Source organism: Cinclus cinclus, chromosome 14, assembly GCF_963662255.1.
Source record: "Cinclus cinclus chromosome 14, bCinCin1.1, whole genome shotgun sequence".
In the NCBI taxonomy this organism is placed as follows: domain Eukaryota; kingdom Metazoa; phylum Chordata; class Aves; order Passeriformes; family Cinclidae; genus Cinclus; species Cinclus cinclus.
The window spans coordinates 13,955,933-13,979,125 of NC_085059.1; the positions used below are offsets into that span (position 1 = coordinate 13,955,933).

At 36.8% G+C, this 23,193-nt stretch overlaps 1 protein-coding gene across 9 annotated transcripts; it reads right to left on the minus strand.

Annotated features, from left to right (window-relative positions):
- Nucleotides 1–557: 557 nt before the first annotated feature.
- Nucleotides 558–23,144, minus strand: MAPK9 (mitogen-activated protein kinase 9). Of its 9 annotated transcripts, XM_062502357.1 has the most exons (13): nucleotides 23,017–23,144; nucleotides 19,030–19,159; nucleotides 17,813–17,871; nucleotides 16,788–16,926; nucleotides 16,407–16,572; nucleotides 15,379–15,450; nucleotides 11,169–11,351; nucleotides 10,531–10,655; nucleotides 10,370–10,388; nucleotides 10,091–10,131; nucleotides 9,945–10,008; nucleotides 8,373–8,448; nucleotides 558–7,636 (listed from the first exon to the last, which is right to left on the minus strand). In XM_062502357.1, the coding sequence occupies exons 1-13, from the start codon at nucleotides 23,136–23,138 to the stop codon at nucleotides 7,489–7,491; spliced, it is 1,344 nt and encodes a 447-aa protein (XP_062358341.1). In that variant the 5' UTR covers nucleotides 23,139–23,144; the 3' UTR covers nucleotides 558–7,488. The 9 variants fall into 9 exon arrangements, with proteins under 9 accessions (XP_062358341.1, XP_062358332.1, XP_062358333.1 ...); XM_062502348.1 differs by lacking the exons at nucleotides 10,091–10,131; nucleotides 10,370–10,388; nucleotides 15,379–15,450 and adding an exon at nucleotides 15,085–15,156 and having other exon boundaries at nucleotides 558–7,631; nucleotides 8,377–8,448; XM_062502349.1 differs by lacking the exons at nucleotides 10,091–10,131; nucleotides 10,370–10,388; nucleotides 15,379–15,450 and adding an exon at nucleotides 15,085–15,156.
- Between the last annotated feature and the right edge of the window lie 49 nt (nucleotides 23,145–23,193).

The window sequence follows — 23,193 nt, forward strand, 5'->3', positions numbered from 1 at the left end:
TTTTTGTTGCTGTTGGTGTGTAATTAATGGATTAGATCCTCCTTGTAGCTCAAACAGCAACCTGAAAAATATCCCATCATCTAATACAGGGATGATTTGGGATGTACTGGGCATCCCTGCTTTATCCAGGTTACCCTGTTGCAAAGCCTTGCAGAGAAGAGGTAAAACTTCCACGTTCTCCACACAAGAAACAAACATTAATTTCAGACTGTTCCAGATGAAGCTTTCACAACACCAAAAGCTGGCTGAGAGCCCTCACCGTGAATCTGGGAAGGCAGCTGTTAATCCTCCTTTTAATATCAGAAAACCTTCATTAAATCCAGTCAATCAAAGCAGCAGTTCAGTTTTACTTCCCATTCCCTGGAGCCAGAGCAGACATCTCTGCAAGGTGCCAGGAAACCTCATCACTGTCTTTGCAGAAATACATCATCCTCAAAAGAAGCACAGTGGATTTTTTCAAGCTTCTGGCACTTAAATAACAATGACAACAACAAAAACCCTCAAATAAGTTTCAAAACACACTCGGTAGCAAAACCAAGTGCTGTTAATGTGTCAAAAAATTCCAGTTGCTCTTAAAGTATTTTTTCATTCATTTTTCATGCCGACACCTATGTTTTGGTTAACTGGAAACTAAAGTGGCACCTGAAATTTCATGTTTTGAAAGAAGTAATCTATACATCAAAAACACATCACTGGTTACATAAAACATTCTACTTCAACATAGAAAGAACCAAGAAAGAAAAAATATAGCAAATGAGACAGACTGCTCAAATCTTTTATGTATACATATTTATTTGTAATTTTACAGTGGCTTTAGTACTGTTTTATGATAACATTTTTGGAAAGAAAATAAAAACAAAACAAACAACCAAAAAGCTTCAGAACAAGGCTTTAACTAGAACTACAGAACTAGTTATTGACAGTTTTCCTTATGAAATTCTAGTTTCCCAAAGAATCAGTCCAAAAAAACCAATGAAGCATGACTGCTGTCCATAAAAAAAACTAAAACAAACGCAAAAAATTTTTTTCTAGTCACCCTGAAACCAAAGAACAGCATCAGACAAAATTGCACAAGCATCGAGAATGAGATCTGACAATCAGAGCCTAATTCCATAGGCAGAAGAGGCCACATGTATCTATAGTTAGACTTCAAAGCACATCTTTCTTCTGAAATTATATACCAGACTATAACTAATGTTAAGGCCACAGAACCAGAACACTGTAACAAGTGACAGGGCTTGATGCTACTTTTGGTGACATTTGGTTAAGAGGAAGTGGGAAAGAGGACCAAACCAGCTAAGGATTCTGAGGGGAGTTAAACTCAAAGGCGTTCAAAAGAAATTCTCAAAGAACTACATTCTGGAGGGGGTTTATTTTGAGTCATTATATAAAACTGGATTTCATAACTAATCACTCTCTGAGCCTATTACACTCTTTAATAGCCTGTGTTCTGTAATACATTAAATAATATATTTTCTGAATTTACATTTAATTTGTATGAAAACAGTTAACTATTTCTGCTTATTATTCCCTCTTTAAAATAGATGAAGCTTCGTATAATCTTTATAAATTATCTTTAACAACCAGGTAAGGCTTCAATGTACTGAGTTAACTGCACACAGGTATCTTTAGCTTGCTCTTAATTAGGCATCTGGATCACACTAAACTGCTAAAATCACCTGAGAAACCATGTTGTGATTTAAAGAAAGGGATAGTCAGGTACTGCTGTCTGTTCTAATTTTGTTCATTTGATTAGTGTATGAAACACCTGAAAGCAATGGCTCCACAGAAGCAGTATCCACCATGGACATTTAAACATTTTACTTCAGGAAAACCTGGGAATCTGATGAAGCTGAAAATGCACATTAGTAATTTTATAAAGTTTGGCTTGCTACCAGTTAAGAAAATATAGGTATCAAAGACAAATACAGTGCTAATCATCTGTTACATTTTCTTTTAAAAAATTAGCACCAATTTAAGCATCTGAATTCATAGAAAAGCTTGTGACACACTTGGGTTTTCAAAAAATGGTTTACTCTGTTAGAAGACAAGACAAAAGCACATGCTCAGGGGTATAAGGAGCTCTGTGATCAGCAACAAACACAAGCTGTGCTTCAGGCAGCCAGCACCAAATGTGCTTCCTACCTGACTCCTTCTCCTCTGCTGTTATCCTAAGGAGCTCTGGAGTGCTGAGCTACTGCCCAGCCGGGGAAAGAAACACAGGGACTTGCTCAAGGATGCCCCACAAATACCAGGGGTTTGGTATTTGGAGCACTGCAGAGCAGGGACAGTGTCCCCGTGCTAGTCACAGAGCATCTGCTGCAGGGGAGTCCCACAGAGCAGCTGTCCTGGCCTTACCACAGCACATACCACCTGACAATGCATAGCCAAGAGTTAAGAAAAGTTTATTTGTTTAAAAAAAGAATCCCAGTGCTCACAGCAAGCTGCCCTTGCTACAGGAACAGACATTGCTGTGTCCTTTTCTAATAAATGGCCAGGTAGTCACACTGCCAATCAAGTCACCCACTCAGAAGGTATCTCTCAAATGATCTCTTACCATGCGTTAAATTTCAGCCCCCAAAAGGTTTCTGATTTCTAATCTCTGAAAACTGGTTTAAAGAAACAGGCTGATCAAATCTATCAGAATAGCAAAGACCACAACCAAAATTTAAACACATTAAGCATGTTATGTCATTTCTTTTCATACCATATATGGTTGTGTTTAGAAGAATCCTAAAGTGCTTCAAACCCAGCAATTAATAAAGTTGATTTCTTTTGTGCAAAAATGCAAGCACCTTTTAAAAAAATAAGCAGCAACATCAAGGAATAAATTTAAAATAGTTAAATGTATTTTCTCCATTTAGTTTTGAATTCTTGGACTGAAATGATTTGCCAAGTTTTCAATGAGAAATTACAGACGAGTGCATTTTATTAGTTTAATTTTATAATGGACTTGTTATACACATGTTTGAAATAGCGGACCCAGGAAATTTATATCCACAAAGCAACATTGAGATTGAAGTCCAACAACTGAAATTTTAGCTGCAAAAATAATTTTATAAAACAAAAGCAGTATAAACGTTTATCTTTCACTTTCCTCCAAAGCTAATATGAGAAAAGATGTTTTACTTAAAGATTCTTTTAGCTCCAGACATTACTTTAGCATGCAGAGCGGGCAAAAACCAAAACCGATTGGACAACTTGTGTAAGAAGCTTTTAGAACATCACTCACGTTAAAGACAATCTAAAATATGTAAAATAATGAACCAGAATACACTTTTTTGTCATATTTCAACACGTTAAAAAAATAATTCAAGACACTCTGGAAAAGCAAAGAAATCACTAGATTAATTATAAAACTCAAGTTCAAATTTTGCATCTGGATGCAGGCGTACCTGGATCAAAACCAGTTTTGAGCAGGAACGACACAAAACACATCCCAGGAAATAATCTGGTTCCCAGGATATGGTCTCACTACGTTTAGCATCAAGCCCTGCTAGAATCCATATGATACAGGTGGAACATGCAGACAAATGCAGTTCAGCATTTACCCCAAGCACTCTGTGCTGCTGCAGGGCTGAACCCACGCTCCCCAACAGCCACAAAGGTTTGTCTGCACCTGGAGCTGTGACCTCCCAGCTCACTCCCAGCTGGAGGGTGGCCCCTGTGACAACACAAGGCTCACCCACCCTGTCCTTGGAGACTCTGTATGTCAGCTGTGTTTGGAATAGCTAAATCCTACTTCATTCATAAAATTATAATTTTAAGGAAAGTGATTTAGCATTTAAGGTCCTTCCTTTAAGAAAGAAAAAATTAAACATATGGAATTGCTTTTTTTCTTTTAATTAATTTGAAATAAACACATATGCTCTGTTAGGATGTAAAAAAAGACAAAACCTCAAGAGCCCTCTGGTTCCTAACAGCTTTTGAAACTCTCCAACCAACTAGTTAATTTCTAGTCAAGGTTGAGTTTTTCATTATTTTGACAAAAAAATGCAAGCCCTGTCTGGAAACATTACAAAACTTCAAAGGCTGTTTGCAAACTGTAGTTTCCAGTCCTAAGACTAGTTTAGTTTGTATGATCCATGCAGAGACAAAGCCTTAATTTTGACATCCGTTTCTCATGTTTTTCCATAAAGACCTAGACTTGTCATATCACAGTATTTCCTCAAAGTACACTTAAAGGCTGCTTACCCAGATAGCAAAATGCCAAGCTTCTCTTTCTAAGGCTTTTTTGAGGAAAGATGATATGAGCACAGATGAAATGAACTGTTTAAAACATACTCCATTTCTGCAATGCCATTCAGCTACTCAGTGTTCAGATGTTTAACAAGTTTCTGGTAATGTATCTATTGACAGCCAAAGATCCCTTTCTTTTTCAGGTGAGCAGTTAAGATTACAGATTGTATCTATGCTGACCACTATTTATTTTAATCATACTTCATAAATTGTCTATGTATGCTGCAGTAGTGTTAACACTATACAAAGTCTCTCAAAGGAAAGTAACGTTCATGTTTACAAAACTGAGCTGTTTTCTTAATATATATGTATACACACACATATTCTTAATCTTTAAATACATATAAATATTTATAAATGCCAAAGTGCAAAAAAAATATCAATTGCATCACTTTACATACATAATTTTAGTATTAGGAATAGAAGTGATTATATTGCACACCAGACTCTCTTAATTTTTAAACCCCTGTCAAGTTACATTGCATTTTGTTTTCCATCAGTGAGGAGATTCTTGTGGCATTCACAACCATGTCACAAACCTGGCACTGAATTTCTTCTGCAGTCAGGAGCAGTGATATGGGGAGAAGCTGCATGCAGTGCATTGAGGGCCTTAATGAGCAAGGTGTGGTAGCCTGGGAACTGCAGCATGCACCTGGCTGGGTTTGGTGGGTATTGTCTGCACGTGCCCTCTGGAGATCCATGTGCATTTGCACTTCACTTTGGAATTAAACTGGAGTCAAAATCCACAATATTCACAGACATTTCATGCATGCTCTGAAGGCATTCTGTAGCTAAGCTTCAATCTATGCCATTGCAAGAAGACATCAAAAAAAATTAGGGATGAGACAGCTTTTCCTACAAGACTTACAAATAAACTCATTTAATCTTAAGGTTGGGGTTTCTTTTCTTGTTCCAAGAGCGTATGTTCAAGCTAATAGTATGTACTAGGAGAAGGACAGATACCAGTTCAAGTCATGAAGACAGGACAGCTTTGTTAAAAACATTAAAAGACAATTTGAATCACAGAATAATTTTAGGTTGGAATAGACCTGGAGGTGATCTGATCCAACCCTCCATTGTGCTGAGCAGCCCAAGTCCAACAGGAAAAATTCAACTATGTGAGAATTGAAATCACATGGGGAAAAAGAAATAAATCTCTAAGTCTTCTAAAGAAGAAACTGTTAAAATGAACATAGCAGTGTAACTTCAGATGAAAAAAGTAAAAGTCTTGAAAAATTAAATTCATCAGATGATTTCCATAATGAATCACTACTGTTCATTGTGAATAGGTGCCTTCAGCTGTTTTAACTTACACAAATAACATGGACTAAAAAAAGCAAAAGAACAGCAGAGTTTACTGTTCTGCTATATGGTAAATAGGTATTTTTAAATGTTTTTCCAGTGACAAGAATACACTAAAAATATTTCACATATACTGTCAGTATCCAAAGATAAAAGTAAGTTATCCATAGGTTGAAAAGTAAACATAAGAAAAAAAAAAAAAAAAAACAAGCTCCAAATCTCTTGCAATTCAATTAAACAGAATTTTAAAAATCATAGATGCCAGAATACAACTCTGAAGTTAACAGTAACTACTTTGTTAATTGTTTTTGCATCTTCTGGGACACTAAAATCTTGGTATTTTTACCACAACAAATTAAGCTATTAAAAAGGGGCAAATTTTTAATATGCATAAGGAGAAAGTGCTGCATTTTGAGTCATAAGGCCTGGAACAATGGACAGTTGTGTTGTACAAGAGAGGTATGTCAGTAATGCCAGTAATGCCAGTATACTTTACAGGTTCTATTTATATATGCAAGACAAGAGTATCTGATCAAGAGTTAATATAGTGCCTTTAAGAAAGTGGTGTTTTACCTCATCTTGTACATGTCTTACTCTTACAGTTCTATAGTTCAATCACACACATGCACACAGGACATCCTTTAGCAAAATTTCACACCTGTGCACTCCAGAGTGAATGTGCACAACGTCACAAGTGTGTGCTACAAAGCTATTTAAGCCCTACTCTACTACAAATGCATTTTCTAATTCAACAGATTGTGCAATGTAACAGGCAATTTTGTATTATCTGATTCTGAAAACTGTACTGATAAATCTGTAAGGAAATAGCAAATAACCTCCTCCTCTTGTATGACACTGAATTTAGAAAATTTGTATTTAAACATGGTTTTCTTCTCAGTACAAATAGACTTTCCTCGGGTGATAACAGAGCAAAGCTCTGGTAACTAAATGCTTAATTTATGAGTGACTCAGAACTACTGTACTTTTATTTCTTTAATTACTCACTTGATAGAATGGACCCATTAAAAAAATGGAAAATATTTATGCAGCTTTTTGAGGCTGCAAGTATCTCCAAGTCATCACTCATTTTATCAGTTTGCAGTGAATAAAGAGCATCACAGATAAAAATTCTGTTTCTGTTTGTTAAAGGATGAGCATCACAAGCTAGAAAATTCAGAACATTTTAGCACTCTCCTCTTCTAAACAGGCACTGCTTCACATATAAGTCACTCATCCTTCAAGATTTTTAAAGCCATTGTATCTTCCATCCACATTTAAAAGACTGAAAAAGTTAGAGACACTCAGGTGAAATACAAAGTAATTATGCTTTAAATGTCACATTTATCTCTTCTACAAGAAGAGAGAATTGCTGAAAAGTGAAGCTAGAAAGGTTTTGATTTAAAAAAAAAGTGCTATGTGGAAGAAAAATTGCCCCCTTTAAACACTACTGAAAGCATTCCCCATGTGAGCCCACACTTGCATACAACACTCGGGTCATTAAATAAACTGCCACAGTCACCCAGTAAAACAAACTTCATAGGGACTATACATTCAAAAAAACTACTAATGAGCAATACTGTACTAAAATGTAAACAACCACTGTGTCACAGAAGCCTGCCAGCTGTGACTGGAGATTGATGAACCTATTTAAGAGTAGTTATTGGCTAAAAGTCTATTATAACTGCTCACCTGAAATAGGCTGAAACAAAGAAAAGCCTATAATAGTGCCTAAATTTAATTTTCTTTGTTCTTTAGACATTGATTTGCTTCCATTCTACAACATTAAGCAGGCAATTTCATAACAACTGAGTAAAAAAAAACAACAGGCATTACTTTAGAACATGCAGAACATGGAGTTTTTCTACTTGGTTCCATTAACTTACAAGCAATTCAGGCCCAATGGAAACAAGAGTTCTTTTCCAAAGTCAAGTCTGCAATCATGGCTAATCATCGACATCCTTCAAGGGGTCCTGTCAAGGCATCCAGGCTGCTGTCTGTGTCTGAGGCCAGTGTTTGCTCTGTTGACATGGATGAAATGTCATTGATAGATGATGACTGGGAAGGACTGGTGTTGCTATTCACTGCTGCATCTGTGCTAAGAAAACCAAACATAATAAAATCTGAGGCAAGACAATATTACAGTCACAAATAACCACGCTTCTGGGCTGTGAGCAGCACTTTCCCCATAAAAATCCTAAGAAAATCAAGGAATAAATAAAAAAAGGAGAAAAGCAAGCACTAAGGGCCCTAGCACTCAAAAGCCAAGGTGACCTTTTAAGAGATTTTTATTTTTCTCCCTCTCTTTGGAGGAAAGAAAAAAAAAACTAAAAATGCAGAGTGTGAATAGTGACTTGAGTGTCAAGAAATCAAACGGACAGAGTTAATAAAAGACACTACAATATTCTGATTACTGAGCTGTGAGAGCAGCAGCAAACACAAGGATTCAAGCACTGGCACAAATACTTAGCACTGTTAAGCATCCTGAGGGAGCCCTAAGGCTAATGAACCCTGAGGGTTCAAGGGGCTCATGCTGAGGCTCAGAACACCACTCAGCACAGTTACCTGAGCACCAGGTGAGGTAAATGGTGCTGATAATTTCATTTGATGACTGAGCCCTTAGGGGAGAAGGCAGCTCAGAGTGTGGGATACACAATACCAGTGAAGTTTTTCTACAAGTTCAGAACAATTAAAAAGCAGAACACACGGATCTCCAAAGGCAGATCAGTCTCAAGAGTCCCAAGTAACAAAAAGTTTGCCTACCTGGATTACTGAGCAGATTTCTTCATTCACAGCACTACATGTGACAGGTACAGAACTACTGAAACAATGACTTACCTGAGGGCTGATCTTTTACCACACCATTCTTGCTCCTTTCTTCCCAATCCATAACTTCTTTGTATATTAATTCTTATGAGAGAACAGTGGGACAAAAGAAAGAAGAGAGAGAAAAAGTACTGTAAGATCACAGAGGATTTGTATACAGTTCACACTTGTATCAAGGGACAAGGAAATAGTTAAGGGTCAGTCTGGAAGTAGAACTGTAGAAGGATTTATTTGCCCTCTTTGCAGCCCTACAGCAATGATAAGAGAATTATACAGATATTTGCAAGCAGAAGGACATCAAGACTGTACCAGAATCAACATATATAAATAGCATAGCTGTCCACCTAAAAATAAAAATATCTCACCCCAAAATTTTATGTATACCTACAATGCACTAATATTGACTTTAAAAATATATTAAAAATCAAATTTGGATTCAAAATAAAACTCCCTGGAAATTTTACTTTGATAACAAAATTATACACAAGTATTTAAACTTGAAGAATCATCTCCATGGGTGTATTGAGGAAAGTCTGGATATTTTGAAGAAGGTTAAACAGTCAAATTATTGTATAAAAACCCTCATTTACTAATCAAGGACAACTTAGGATACAGTCACCTGAACAACACCCAGAAAAATCCAGAGCTGTAATTTAAATCAAAGAAGCTTGTGTATGTAGCCACAGTCTTAATGTAACCGAGATAACAGTATCCAAATAGATGGAGGGCTCTTCAATTCTGAGTAACAATGTTTGCAAATGCATTCAATTACATTTAGCAATTATATTTTTCAATAGCAATTACATTCAATTACATTTTTCCACCTTGCAGTAATCAAAGATGATTTGAAACCCACCTACCTGTGCAGGCATGCCCTAAGGATAATGGATGTATAGATCAGCCAGAATCAATATCTGAAATTTAGAAAGCTGTTTTACAAAAGCAAGCAGCTTTCAAAGTAGTCATAAAAGATGTCCATTACCCTTGGTTTTGTGATGGCAGATGTTAAAATTTTAACTGCCTCACCATTTAATCGTTTTGACTAGAACTGTAAGGTGGAATTGATTTTAATACCACAGTGCTGTTTATTCTTTTTGTTTAAGTCAACAGTTTACTCTATTTGGTTAATAAATAAGCAATGAGATTAGAGGAGAATAAAAACTACACTAGAGGACTCTCCTGCAATTTAAGATTTCTAGAACAAATGAACTAGTAAACATTGTCAAAAGATACAGCTTAAATAATGCACACTGAGAAGAGGCATGTTTCTTTTTCAGAGAACTCTATCAAGGAAAAAACTATATAGATTACAAGCAGTTAAGAAAAAGAGAAGGGGAAAAAGAAAACGGAACCATTTTGTTGAACAGATTTCAGAATGTTCCATGTACATATGAGCATTCACACATGTAGGTATGCATTCACTCCACACACAACATGCTTCCATCACTGATTTCTTTTCCTCTTGCCACAGGGAGTACAGCTTATTTGGAATAGTGGGCTCCAAATAAGCACACGCTGCAGCCACTCATTATTAACACAAGATACTGCAATAAATGTAATTTATCATGCTCACTCCTTACCTTTCCATTCTTCAATTGCATGTTCTCTTTCTTCCAATTGCGCATCATAGATTTGAGGTGGAGGCTACAAAGAAAAGAAAAATCTATAGTGCCTGCTACATCAGGTTAACACACCCAATCTTAACTAAAAAAACTAAAATGACAACTTTTTTAGCATTTTTTACCTTCACTGTTGACAGTTTATTCCCTATACCTCAAAGACACATTCATTTTACAACTCCAGAATCTGCTTTTAAGAACTACCTCACACTGAAAGGCTGTTTAAAAGCATCAACCAAAATTAAATCCATTGTAAGGCTTTACAGGGCCTTAGAGCAAGACCCTGTTTCAAAAAGCTCATGACTGCCACCAAACAGGAACCTCTTTCTGTAAGTAAAATGAAATATTAGCAACCACATTCAAAATTACATCAACTCCCCACCAGCAGCTGTCCTTCAGGTGATTCTGCCCCTAATGCTCATCTGAAGGCTTCCTGTGTGACTCCTGCTAGCCAACGAGGTCAAAGCATGCTCTTGACTAAAATTAAAGTTATTTTTTGAAATTATTAAATTGGAATCTTAAAAATTTATTTTAATTGCAAACTTACAGCTTCTGCTTCAGCTGGATCATACCAGACAGTAATATAAGGGTGACGTAAGGCTTCATCTACAGAAATTCTCTTGTCTGGATCTACTACAAGCATTTTTGACAATAAATCTCTAGCTTGGCTGGCTAGAAAGTAAAGGTGAAAAGAACACACATGTAAAAGAGCTGTAGAGTTTAATGTCTGACACAGGAAAAATTACTGGGAACACAGGACATGCACTGAAAAATTTCACTTCTGTTCTACAGAATATAATAATATGGACTGTTGGTTTATTTTATTTTCTCAGTAGCTATCTAAAGATAAAGTATAACCCACATGAGCTGCATGCACTTATAAAAACATGATTAGCAATAATTTCAATAAAAAGTATTACTTTTGGAGAACATTAAGTGACAGACTTTATTCAGTGGATTAAAATTAAGAGAATTTAACAGAATCCTGGGACAGGGAAAAAGTATGTATTTAGTAACTACTACTAAGATCTGAGAACTTGTCATAAATGAAAGAAACAGAAGGTGTGCAGCTTTTAATGTTGACACCTACTGCAATAAATATTTTTATTGGGCTTTAAATTAAGTGTGCTGCAGACATTTTAAATTAACATCATTGAAGAGAAGAGAGGAAAAAAGTCGCCTTACTTTTTAACTTGTCACGATCAGATTCTGATGGAAATATCCAGTCTGGGAAGAGCTCTTCAAACTTAATACCAGGGTATTTTGGCCTGTTTTCTACATAATTCCTCACAGTAGGTTGCAGTTTCTTCATGAAGTCTGCTGATGGTGTTCCTAATTGTTCAATAACTTTATTCCATTGATCAATATCTGCACCGTATCTTTAGGAAAATCAGCTGACAAATTTGAAATTTGCACTCTACAAAAATACCACTTACAAAATCTGAGAAGTTAAAAGAAACTTGAACAGAGGACACAAAGATGAACTTCACTGTAGCATCAGCAGTATTCTGAGCTGCCATGCAAAAAGCTACACTGACACAAAAATAAGACTCAGATTTTGTATTCTGAAGGACAGGCTGAAAGTGCTGCACAATGCATTACCCTTAAGTATCTTTTTCTAATTATAATACTTCTCTAGAATCCAAAAGGAGCTTTATTTGGCAGTCGTATCCCTAGCAAAACAACTCTAAGGTCAGAAAAGAAAGGCTGTTGTGGAATCTTCTATAGTGCAATGTAACATTAGAAACACTGAAGATTCCTGAAGGTAGAGAAAAATACACAAAAATCCCTTAAGCACAAATGCATTCCACCCAAAGCAAGGAACTTTGTACCTGTCTCCTAAGGAAATCAAACTTTGACCTGGAGCATTTTGCAAGAGTGTAGTTGCATGGTTGGAGGCTTTTTTTGGTTGGTGTTTGGGTGGGGCTGGTTTATTTCCATTTCTCAACTTCAGAAAAGGTCCAGACAAGATCTGAACAGGAAATCCATATTCCAGAAGATTCTATAGCAGGTTCTTTTGTTTAAGTCTATCAGTCATGATAATACTCACAGACAACTCTGTTCTTATAATTCTAAATTTAAATATTTTATAAGAATAGTATTTACAAGTCACAAATTGAAATTGGGCCTCATGTTTCTTCAGGACTGTCCTTGTCTCAAGTAAAGGCATTTTCCCCAGCCATGGTGACACTGGTTACAGAGATACCAAAACCTGTTCTGAACCAGCCCAGCTGGGGAAACAAAGCTCAGTTATCACACTCAGGAGAGACTGCATTAATATTCCTTATATTTAAGTCAACTCAGATCTACACTTTCCAGTTTTTCCTGATAAAAAGAATGTACAATTCCAGCACAGTCTATCAACGGACCTTGCAAACATAGTTAAACTCACCATCTTGCACTTCAATCTATCCATTCTCATAGACAGACTATGCAACTAAACAACAAATATGCTATACTTTGAATTAAGATGCATTTAAAAAACACTGAGATGCTTCTGTTTCAGTTAGTGTGTCAATACAATTATGAATATATGTATAGTCACTGCTCCATCCTAAGACTTTAGACTTCTGATACAAAGATTGAAAATTTTATTTGCTTATTGAATGCATCCAATGGAAAAGCTATATTAAAATCAAAATTAAGAACTGAGTATTTTTAACTGTCATGCTAAAACAAAGCACAGACAAAGTTAACATACATCAGGAAATTTTGTTCCCAGCTGAGAAAATGATTTGTGAGATCTCCACCAATCTAGATTCAAGAAGATGCTTTTACTTTGCGTAACAGCAGCCTGGTTAGTCAGATAATCTAATCAGACTCCAGTTTATTGAGGCCTCAGAAGACTGCAGGAAAGGGCAGCAAACTAAATGACCCATCCCACTTTAGAGGCAAAAACAGGCAAAAACAAATATCCCAAGTGGGATTTCAGTATACAGCAGACAGAGTAAGCTCTGTGACTGACCTGGCAGCCTTCACACAAAGCCACTCTCCCCATTCTAGAGACTTCAGGGTCAGAAGGAACCAGGCATTTAATCCATGCCAAGACTATTTGCCTTTTGGGACTCTGGAAGAAGAGAAGTTGAAAATAGAGTCCTTATTACCATCACAACAAAGCATGACTTTTCCCAAGAAAGCACGAATACCCCTCATGCCTTTTGCATTGGTCAGGCAATCAGTTTCCTTCTCCATATGGGCAAGTAAGAACATCAAAAGCACGCAGCTGCTGCCAGCTTTTCCACTCTTCCACCTTAGGTATCTACATTCCCTGGTTTTTCTCCATTTCTCATTTCCAACTGCGACTGGCAGTAACTCAGGCCTCCCCAGCACAGTCAGGAGCAGGTTCTGTGCTTCCATCACCCTGGCAACACAGAGTATCTCATTCCACCCAGAGCACTGCTGCAAGCATCCGACATTTCCATCCACCATCTGGGCAAATAAAAATTACTGAATCTAGGAGCAGGTTTTCCTCAAGATAGTCAAGGGCAAGCACTGGGCAATATACTGAACTTGACTCTCTCCTCTAAATGCCCAAATACTAAGATATTTTAAAATTTAACTTTAAAAAAGCAACCAAACAAAAGAAACCCCAAACACAATCAACAAAAGGAAAGCTTCATGTCCACACACAGCAGCACTGCCCATAAACCACCCTGCCAAGATAATCCTGCAGCTGAAGGTGACAACCTGACCCACACAGTGATCATTCAGGAAAAGCTTCCACAACACAAACAGTTGTCAGTATCTCCCATTAAAGAAAACTGAAACTCTTACAAGAAACAAGAATCTCTGTAAGCTATGCACTTCCCTATCAGGGGAGGAGACTCCTTGAAACACAGACTGGTGGAGTTTCAGGAACCCTGAGAGAATCACAAATGCTAACTTGTATATTCAACAAGTATGAACAAAATTTCCTTCATTTATTCATGAATAAATCAAAATAGCCCATGCTAACAACATGCAGGTGAAAGACACATAACATCCATGAAGAATTGTGTTAGGTTGGTCTGAAGGCTTCAAAAGGTAAAAAAGAAATAAATATAGAAAAGAAGAAAGGTAGGAGAAAAACAACTTATTTAACATTTAATCATTTTACTACTAAATAATGTATGATCAACTGCTGAAGATTAGTGTCATGAAATTTATTATTAGAATTGGAAATCCTCCTCTATAAGATACACAGGTAATTCTGAACAGGCACCTGATGTTTTAGTGGTGGTTGCTCTTTGCTGATGAGCAAAAATATTATATTGGCTTCAAAAACTTGGAGCAGTTATGAAGACAGGTTGCCCAGAGAAACTGTGGCTGCCTCACCTCTGGAATGGCTCAAGGCCAGGTTGGATGGGGTTTAAAGCAACCTGGTCTAGTGGAAGGTGTCCCTGCCCTTGGCAGGGGGGTTGGATTGAGATGGTTTTTAAGGCCCCTTCCAACCCAAACAGTTCTGAGGTTATGGCTCTATGAAATCTTGGTCAAAAGTATCAGAGGGAGAAATGGAAGAATAGCAATCTTACAGAAAAAGTAAGTCCAAAATCAAATTTACATAAAATGGAAAAAAAAAAAAAGAACCTCCAGAAAGTTTTTCTTTTTATGTTAAATAATAATAAAAAAACCTCATGCAGTGTGCTTGCCAATAGGTCACCTTTGCCCAGCAAGCGCTAATAAACAAGAAAAAAATCTGATTAAAACTCAAAATATTGTGCAATAAAAAAATTAGTCTACTCTTCAAACAAATAATAAGCAAAATCCATGCATAGTTAGGAAGTAACTTTGTAGGCTTTTGCTTAAAACACTTATCAACAATGAACAAGAGTAAAAAAGCAGTTATTTTTCTATTTTCAAACCTAGCAGTATCTGTCTTTTAAACTACAAAAGTTGAAGCTCATAACACATTGGATTCAACCACTACAAATTCCATGAAAAGTAGTCTACTAAGAAAATAAAATGGAAAGCTCAACAATTTGGTTAATGACACCAATTTCAAAGAGTACAGTGGATCTAGTAAAACATTACTGAAAATATTGTTTATGCTTTTACATAGATCTAAAGAACTGTGTTTCTCTTGGAAGTGGAATGGGATTCAAGGATGACTAGGGAAGGATACGATCAGTGCCTTGGAATATCACACAACCTTTCACCAATTCTCCCATGATGCACCCAACTGACCAGATATCAACTGAAAATAAAAGTGAAATGATCAAATCATGAAGTATCATGAACAAATGTGAGGAAAACAAACAAAACCATCTGCATATACAGTAAAACACAACAATGTGGAAAACCAAACTGCTCACATGAATTTTCAATCATATCAACACCAACTGACTGTTCCTGAATTCTGTATTTTGTAAAGCATAGTCAGTGTTTACACTTGTGAAATGACCATGAAGAAGGATACAATCTCTTCCTGGGAACAGGACTTTATGGAGGACCATTTCTGCCATAATGCACCCAACAGACCAGATATCCACTATCATATGTTAGGTGCAACAAGGACAAAAGATTAAAGAGATTTTTTTTTTTTAATACCACAGTTATTTATTTGAAAGTTCACATTGTATTCCCACAGTCCTGCAAATAATTTATTTCTGTCCCAACCAGAACAATTTCTGCTGAAGTTCTGATCCACATCAGCACCTGCTGTACAACAGGCTGCCTTCAGCACTAAACAAAGTGTTATTACTATCAAGGGACCAGCAAGTTCCCACAAGTCCCTTGTCTTAAACAGCCAAAACCACAGATACACAAAACCATGGCATCCACAAGCCCTTGTGATAAAGCAAACAGCATACAAGCCCAGTGCTAGTAAAAATCAGCAGGTAAAACCCCAACAATTCAAGGACAATTTCATTGGCAGCAATTTTGTTGGCTGAATGTTCAATACATTACAGCTGTGTTGGTTTTAGTAATGTAACATCTCGCCTCTTTGAGCACTATGCAGACTTCAGAGAATATAAAACATGGTTTATGGCAGGAATCTGCAGCATACTTTAATAATCACAGAGGCAAAAGCGGACACACTGTCAAAAGAAGATGTTTCAGAATAAAATTGCATTGATTAAAGGGTTTATTATTTATATTTTTTTTGTTTTGATTGTTTTAATACCAGCCAGCATCAGCATCTCAACAGTTTTTGAGAATAAAAAACATGGCAAAAAGATAATAGGTGAATATATGACAATATATAAATATAGCAGGGGAGAGTGAGCAGTCAATGTTAAATGAAGAGAAGCACACAGAAAACTATTACATTCTCAACAAAAAAATTACACCGTAATAATTTTGATTTCCAATACCATGATTCGAATACTTTAACAACAATCTTGAGAGGGGGGGAAGCAGCCCTCCCTTCTCTTTTTAAAGTAGTTATGTTCCAAGAGAGACATACTTTAGACAGAAGATTTAAAGCATTACTCCAGCACTTACCATTCTCTTTGTATCCCATTCCCAGGATAACCTCTGGTGCTCTGTAGTACCGTGTTACTACATATGGAGTCATCATGAAGTTAGTGCATGCTGTTCTTGCCAGTCCAAAATCAAGGATTTTTAGCGTGCAATCTGATTTCACTACTATGTTGCTAGGTTTCAAATCCTAACAAGAAATTATTTCAGTTAAGGAAGGATTAACATACAGAATAATACCCACACACTCCCCTCCACAATCAGGATAAGCCAAAAATTAACTTTACTAATGACTGCATTTTCCTGCCCCAGTGCATGTGCTTATTTATACACCCCCTCCCCTCCTCCCTGTTTCACAAAATCTGTGTTCACAAAGAATATTGTTAATGATCTACTACTACCTACTCTGTGGATGATACCAGCTGAGTGGAGATGCTTGATCCCACAGAGCATTTGGTAAAGAAGGTAAGACATTCTTTCATGATCCAATTCCATATGAATAACCTGGCACAAATTTGCATCCATCAGCTCCATAACCAAATATCTAAAGCACAAAAAAGAAAGAATTAAGAAAAATCAAGTCTTACTTTTCATATGGGTTTAAGCTTAGCATAAGAGATATTTAAAAAAAAAATACCTCCTTTGCTAACCTAATTGTGAAAAAGCCAATGATAAAAAAAACCCATGCAAGACCACAAAGTAAAATTACTTATTCAAAAAGTCCTATTATTAAAAATTAAGTGTTGAATATTGCATCACAAAATATCAAAATTCCACTAGTTTTATAAACAGTCATGCAAAGAATAATTCTATCTTTATGCATCATGAAAAACTAAGACTGAAGTTGATACAGAGATTGCAGATACTGCAACACAATTGCTTTCACTGTATTTTACCCTAAAAATAAGAAAACTAGGATAATCACAGTGAAAACTACAAATCATAAAATAATTTTTCAGTTGTCATCTACTTACCCTCTTCAGACACAAACACTCCCTCATTTACCCAAGGAGTCTATTCACAAACCACAACAGCACATTCACTGGAACCTAGGGATACCCCACCAATCAAATGGCCATGAATCCTTTCTAGACCAATGCTTGAATAAGAAACAAATATAATCAGTTCTGAATTGAGGCCAAAATAATGTTGTGCTGATGTGACTGATACAGTAAAAAATTGCTCCAATGGTCACGTTAGCCAGGTTATTATCCTCAGGTGATCCACGGAGCTGAAGCACACAAACCAGATGCACATGCAAGCAAAGTATGGCAAACAGATGAACAAAAGGTAAGTATCCCCTTTTTACTATCCACTTCAGCTTTTAGCTACTCTTCATTTTCAAAGCATGAAGTCTGTAGGATATTGGCAATCCACCTCTAGGGGGCTTAGGCCAGTATTTGTCAGAGAAAAAAAAATCGAGTACTTACACATCCTGAAATTCTTCTAGTGACTTCTGTGGTGTAAATACATTTAATAAACTAATAATCTATAAAGTAAAAGGAAACATTAGAAGAAAATTCTGCTGCATTTTACATAAAACTCCACTACTGCAGAAGTTACTATGTAAAATAAAGTGCACATTGTTACTCTATACATAATTTGAATGTTACTTGGCTGCACTTGATTCACATACGCTGAAAAACTGCCAATTCAGAAACAGTTCCGAACTGCAGCATGTGTGCCAAGGGAACCAAGATAGGACAAAATCACTTTTTAAGGTATATGACACCTTCTAGCTCCCTCCCCAGTGTCTGAAATACATCCCATTTTCCCCAATAAATAATAACCTCTTATTTTAAATCATATGCTGTGCAAGGAATTTTAACCAAGGTTGTCCAATACCACGTGCACAGAAGTGCCCCGTATCACCCCATTAAACTTAGATTATGATGTACTATTTCCAGAACTATTAAAATTGCTGTACTGCCATCTTTAATAGCCACCTTGCTTTTATTCTACTACTTCTGGCCCCCCCAAAAGCTTACTTAAAAAGCAGCCCTGAAGGGTAAATTGACTGCAGGAAGTTTGAGATTTGACTGGACAACTTCATTGACCAGCAATGTTTCTAGTTCATGTTAGTACCAGCACACAGCAGTCACATAAACCTGATGTTCTTGTATTTTTACAATGAAGTATTGACATCAAGGATCACTTTGGAAAATTTAGACTTCAAAATTCACAAGTATTGTCCGTAGCATTTCACTTTTGTAGATAGTGCTGCACCCCTGAAAACCCCACCAGTTGAAACACTATTTAATAAAAATCTTGCCTAAGCTCAGAAGATTTAAATACAGTGAAGTTACAATGGTCAAACCCACAAACCATCTCAATGCCAAACAGGCTTTGCTGCACATGGCTTAAAAAGGGCAAATGCAACAGAGCAAGGCCTGGTCTCTAATGCAGATATTAATGGCAGCCCTGTAGCAACAACACAGCAAAAACCTCCTTCCCCTTGGTACTCCAGACTCCAAGCAGCTCACCCAAAAAGTGAGCCACACATTGTGGAGAAGTGCATTTGCCCACAGCATATCTTTCCAGCCCATCACTATTTCCATTCCTATGGTTACTAACAGCAAGTGAGAGAGCAAATCATAAGCTTTTTTGATAAGTCAGAGTAACAAGAGAAACACAAAGCCCGACTCACATTTTTGTGATTGACACACTTTAAAAGAACGAGCTCTCTGTAGGCCCTTTTGGCGTGGGTTTGGTTCTGAAAAGGTCGACTCAGCTTCTTCACAGCAACATTGATTCCAAGCACTGTATCGAATGCAGCGCTAGAAGTGTTCAAAGACAAACAAGTTGAAGTCTGTTTGAGGGAGAGGGGGAAAAAGGGAGGCAGAAGTGAAGAAGGAAAGAAATCAAGATTTAAGACAAAGTATAGCCATTAACCTGTTGGTACTACACCTAATTTTAATTCAGAAAAGAAACGTCATTTAAAAACTACACAACCTGTAATAAATACAAGTCAAACAGAAGCACTGACATTCATCAGAGGTCTTCCTGCTCTCCTTTTTGTCTTTAGACTGAAACTGCTGACTCACACCCAAAATTGCAAGATCTAAAAATATTTTAGGCCTGTTTAAAATCAAGAAGCATTGCAGCTGCCTAATCTGTGTATTTGGAATATTTTTTGGACACTTTTGCTGACTGACAATCAATTAGTATTTGCAGCAGAGATTTCTCTTCGCTAAAGGACAGTCACAATGTAGTCTCCATGATCACTTCTGCAAGGATCAATATTCTGTACATGGATAGTTTGCAATGATAAAAAGAAACCAAAAACTTAGTGCCTAGCAGAAAATTACATTAATCATCACCTTCTGGGTGGAAAACAATATACTGAATTGAGAAATAAGGAAAATTCAGACTGAAGGGAAGAATACAAGAGTTTAAAAGTGACCATAACCATCAAATTTATCCTGTTTTTCACCTGTGTTTGTTTCTTCCCTCTGTATTGAGGTCAAAGCTTAAACTTATTTTAAAGTTGCTTTTTACTTTTTAGCTGTAAGAATCTAAAGCTAAAGTATCTGTATAAATAAAACAAGACTAAAGTGAGAATAGTCGAGAATAGTCTTCATTAGTAACAGACTATCTGGCAAAATATATGTGAATTCCTAGCACATGCTACTCAGAAGTTCTAGTCTTTAGACAGTTTCAGTTTTAAATAAGGATTCCCACATCACTCGATTTCCATTTAATGTTACTTTCATAGGGTAGGAAAGAATTCTCATTCACATTTTTTCCAAGCACATTTAAGCTCTTTGTGAGTTCCTTTCCTATCTCATCAAGTTATATGTGACACTGGAATTAAAAGGGCCATCACACTACAGTACTCCAACAAAAAGTACAGCTTCCCTGTGAGTACAACAATACTCAAATTATATCAAGTTTCTCAGCATAAAGTCACTGTTTTCTCTCCTGGAAAAAGCAACACCACCACAAAGCAGGGCTCACCCAGGAGATGTGTCTTCTCAGGACATGCCTCCCAATTTGAGCCAATGTGCCACTTACACTAAAGACATGCTAGAATTTATTTCAGCTTATCTGTGAAATGCACAAGTCATTACTGAACGTAACCATCAGTCTGATTTAAAGCCCTTATGCCTGTGCAAAAGGAAACACAGAGTGGGAGGAAAACAACTGGCCAGGCAGTTGTAGAAATTATTTTCCTCCCAAACATGAAAGCACCGATATTTCAATATTCACCCAAAAAATGTCACATGTAAATTAATTTTTAAATGCCTTTGATGTTTAATAACTTCCATATGTTAATGACTATACCTGTGAATTAGTATCAGATCAGTAACCAACAGGCTCTGCATGAATTAGCTGTAAATGACAGGGCAGCAGCAAATAGAGGAGTAATTTTATGGGAAGTGTCCCTCTGTGATCTGACAAATCAGATACATGGCAAGCCTCAGCCTAAGTACATATGAAGAATGCCACCTTAAACTCTTATTTTGAAGATTGACTAGAAAATTTAGGAAATCAAGGACAAGAAAGGGGGAAAAAAAGATGTCAGGCAGTTAAAGACAAAAGTTATTTTGATTCAGTCTAAAATAGATTGTCAGGCTTCAGATGTATTAATACTTAGGAAGAAAGAAGTGCAGTAAGTTAAATATGTGTGCTTTGTACACAAAATGCAAAAGGTGCATCCAGTTTTTCTCCTAGCCTGTGTTCAATGTGACTTGAGAATATCCTCTGCATAACAACTGAGTTACTTTTTCGTCTTCCTTGAGCTCTCATTTACCATTTTTCCCAAGTACATATTTTTAAAATTACTTATTTTTCCTACATTTTAATATCAAAGATAAAACCACATAGAGCAATACTAATGGAGTTTCCCATTAACATCATGAGGAAAAAAGTGCAAATTTAGACCTCTCCTACTTAAAGTGACACAGGCGGTATTAAAAATTTCTCATAGAAGAAATGAAATCCAGACAGAAAACTCTAGAAAAACTTTTCCTAACTTTTATATTAAACAGGGGATGATAAAAAAGCCCATCACATCTGTGTGTTACCCTAATGACCTGACAATTTTTACAGCAACACACAGCAGGACAGCACTCATCGTAAACTGAGATTTCTACATTTTACTTCTTACTTTTTCGTATCTTTCCTTTGCATAAAGATTTTAGGAGAAACTAAGATGTTGCACCTTGTTCAACTTGAGCTATTTAACAGAAAGATGAAAATTTATGCAATGTTTCACTCTGTTCCACAAACCAAGTAGTTCCAAAACAAGTCCATAAATCAAATAATTTTTCCTCCCAACATGTAGACCTTAACACTACCTACATTTCATTCTGAAGCAGAGATCCAAAGTAATTTGGCTTAAAAATGCTGAGCTTCTAATGAAAGGAGAAACAGTTCCAAGCAGCCCAAATTCCTGCACATCATCTAAACCAAGCATAATTCTGAGAACACCAACACCTGGAAAATGCCAGTACTATACTAAATCTTTCCCAAATCCTAATGACCAAGACCTAGGACCCGCTCATCACTCAATCCACTGAAGAGAAATGAAATATGGTGTTCTCATTTTGACTGTCACCTATCAACAGAGGAAGAGGGATAGCTCAAAGATCTTAAAATAAAGGCATGCTCACACAGAAATGCACTCTTTCCCTACTTATATAACTTATGCTTATGAAAAGGCCAATAAGACATGGGCAGGTGCTGTTAAGGAGTTGTTCACAGTACATGAGCCATCACACTTTTTCTGCAGATTCTATGGGTGAAGACAAACTGCAGGGCTGGATTCAGAGCACAAACAGCCCACCATGTGTTGGGATGAAGTTAATATCACAGAGTTCCTGGGTACATCTGTTTGCTCCCCTGTTCATGGAATGAAAACCCACATCAATAAACATTTCTGCTGTTACCAAGTAAGTTTTGTCCAACAAAATACGGGCTGGCACTAAGTTGTGCAGAATGGATTGCTGCAGTCTAAAAAACATTTGAAAGTGTTTACCTTTAGCTGGCCCAGAGGTGTGGTGCCATACAAGAGACTAAGGTTCAGGATCAGCCTAAGGACTCCCACGTCCTGGGCCAGTGGAGGCTGGACACAAAGCTGGGGTGACACACCAAGGGAGAGCCGGCCAGCCCAGCCCCTCACACAGCATCCCCTTTCTGGTTAATCCATGGAGTGACAATGACACTGTTTTGCCTCATCCTGCCAGTTAATGGCAAGGCACTGCATTGATGGCTCCTAGAAAGGGACAGGAGTGATTGGGAATAAAAGAGGGGGAAGAAAGGGGGCCATGATGAAGAAACGAGTAAAACCCAGAATCTCTCACCATTGTCATACCTAACACTGCAATATCACAACTACAAGGGCAATGGGAGAACTAGAAACAGAAATAAAGTGGTTAATGAGAAGGGAAGAAATTTGTTGACCATTCTAATTTATGCAGTTATCCAAATATTAATTTTCCCTAAGACAGAACAAAAAATAGGTTTGTACATGAACAACAGCAAGCATTTGGTTTAGAATTTATTTAGTCCATAACCCTGTAGCAAGAGAACTTATTATCAGCGTTTTATGTTCTGGTACCTCTATCAGAATGACATGCAAACTTTCTTTGTATCTATAGATTTCATATTAAATAAAGTATTTACTACTCACCAAACAATGCCCTGTGCCCCTGATCCTATGGGCTTCAATTGCTGGTAACGTTTTAGCACAGTGAATGTTGAATCTGCAACTTGAACACTGTAAAATTGACTGTCACATTTACTGTCAGTCATGGTGTAGTGTCATGTAGTTTTCTTTCTCAGGGACCTGGCAAAGTTTTCAAGATCT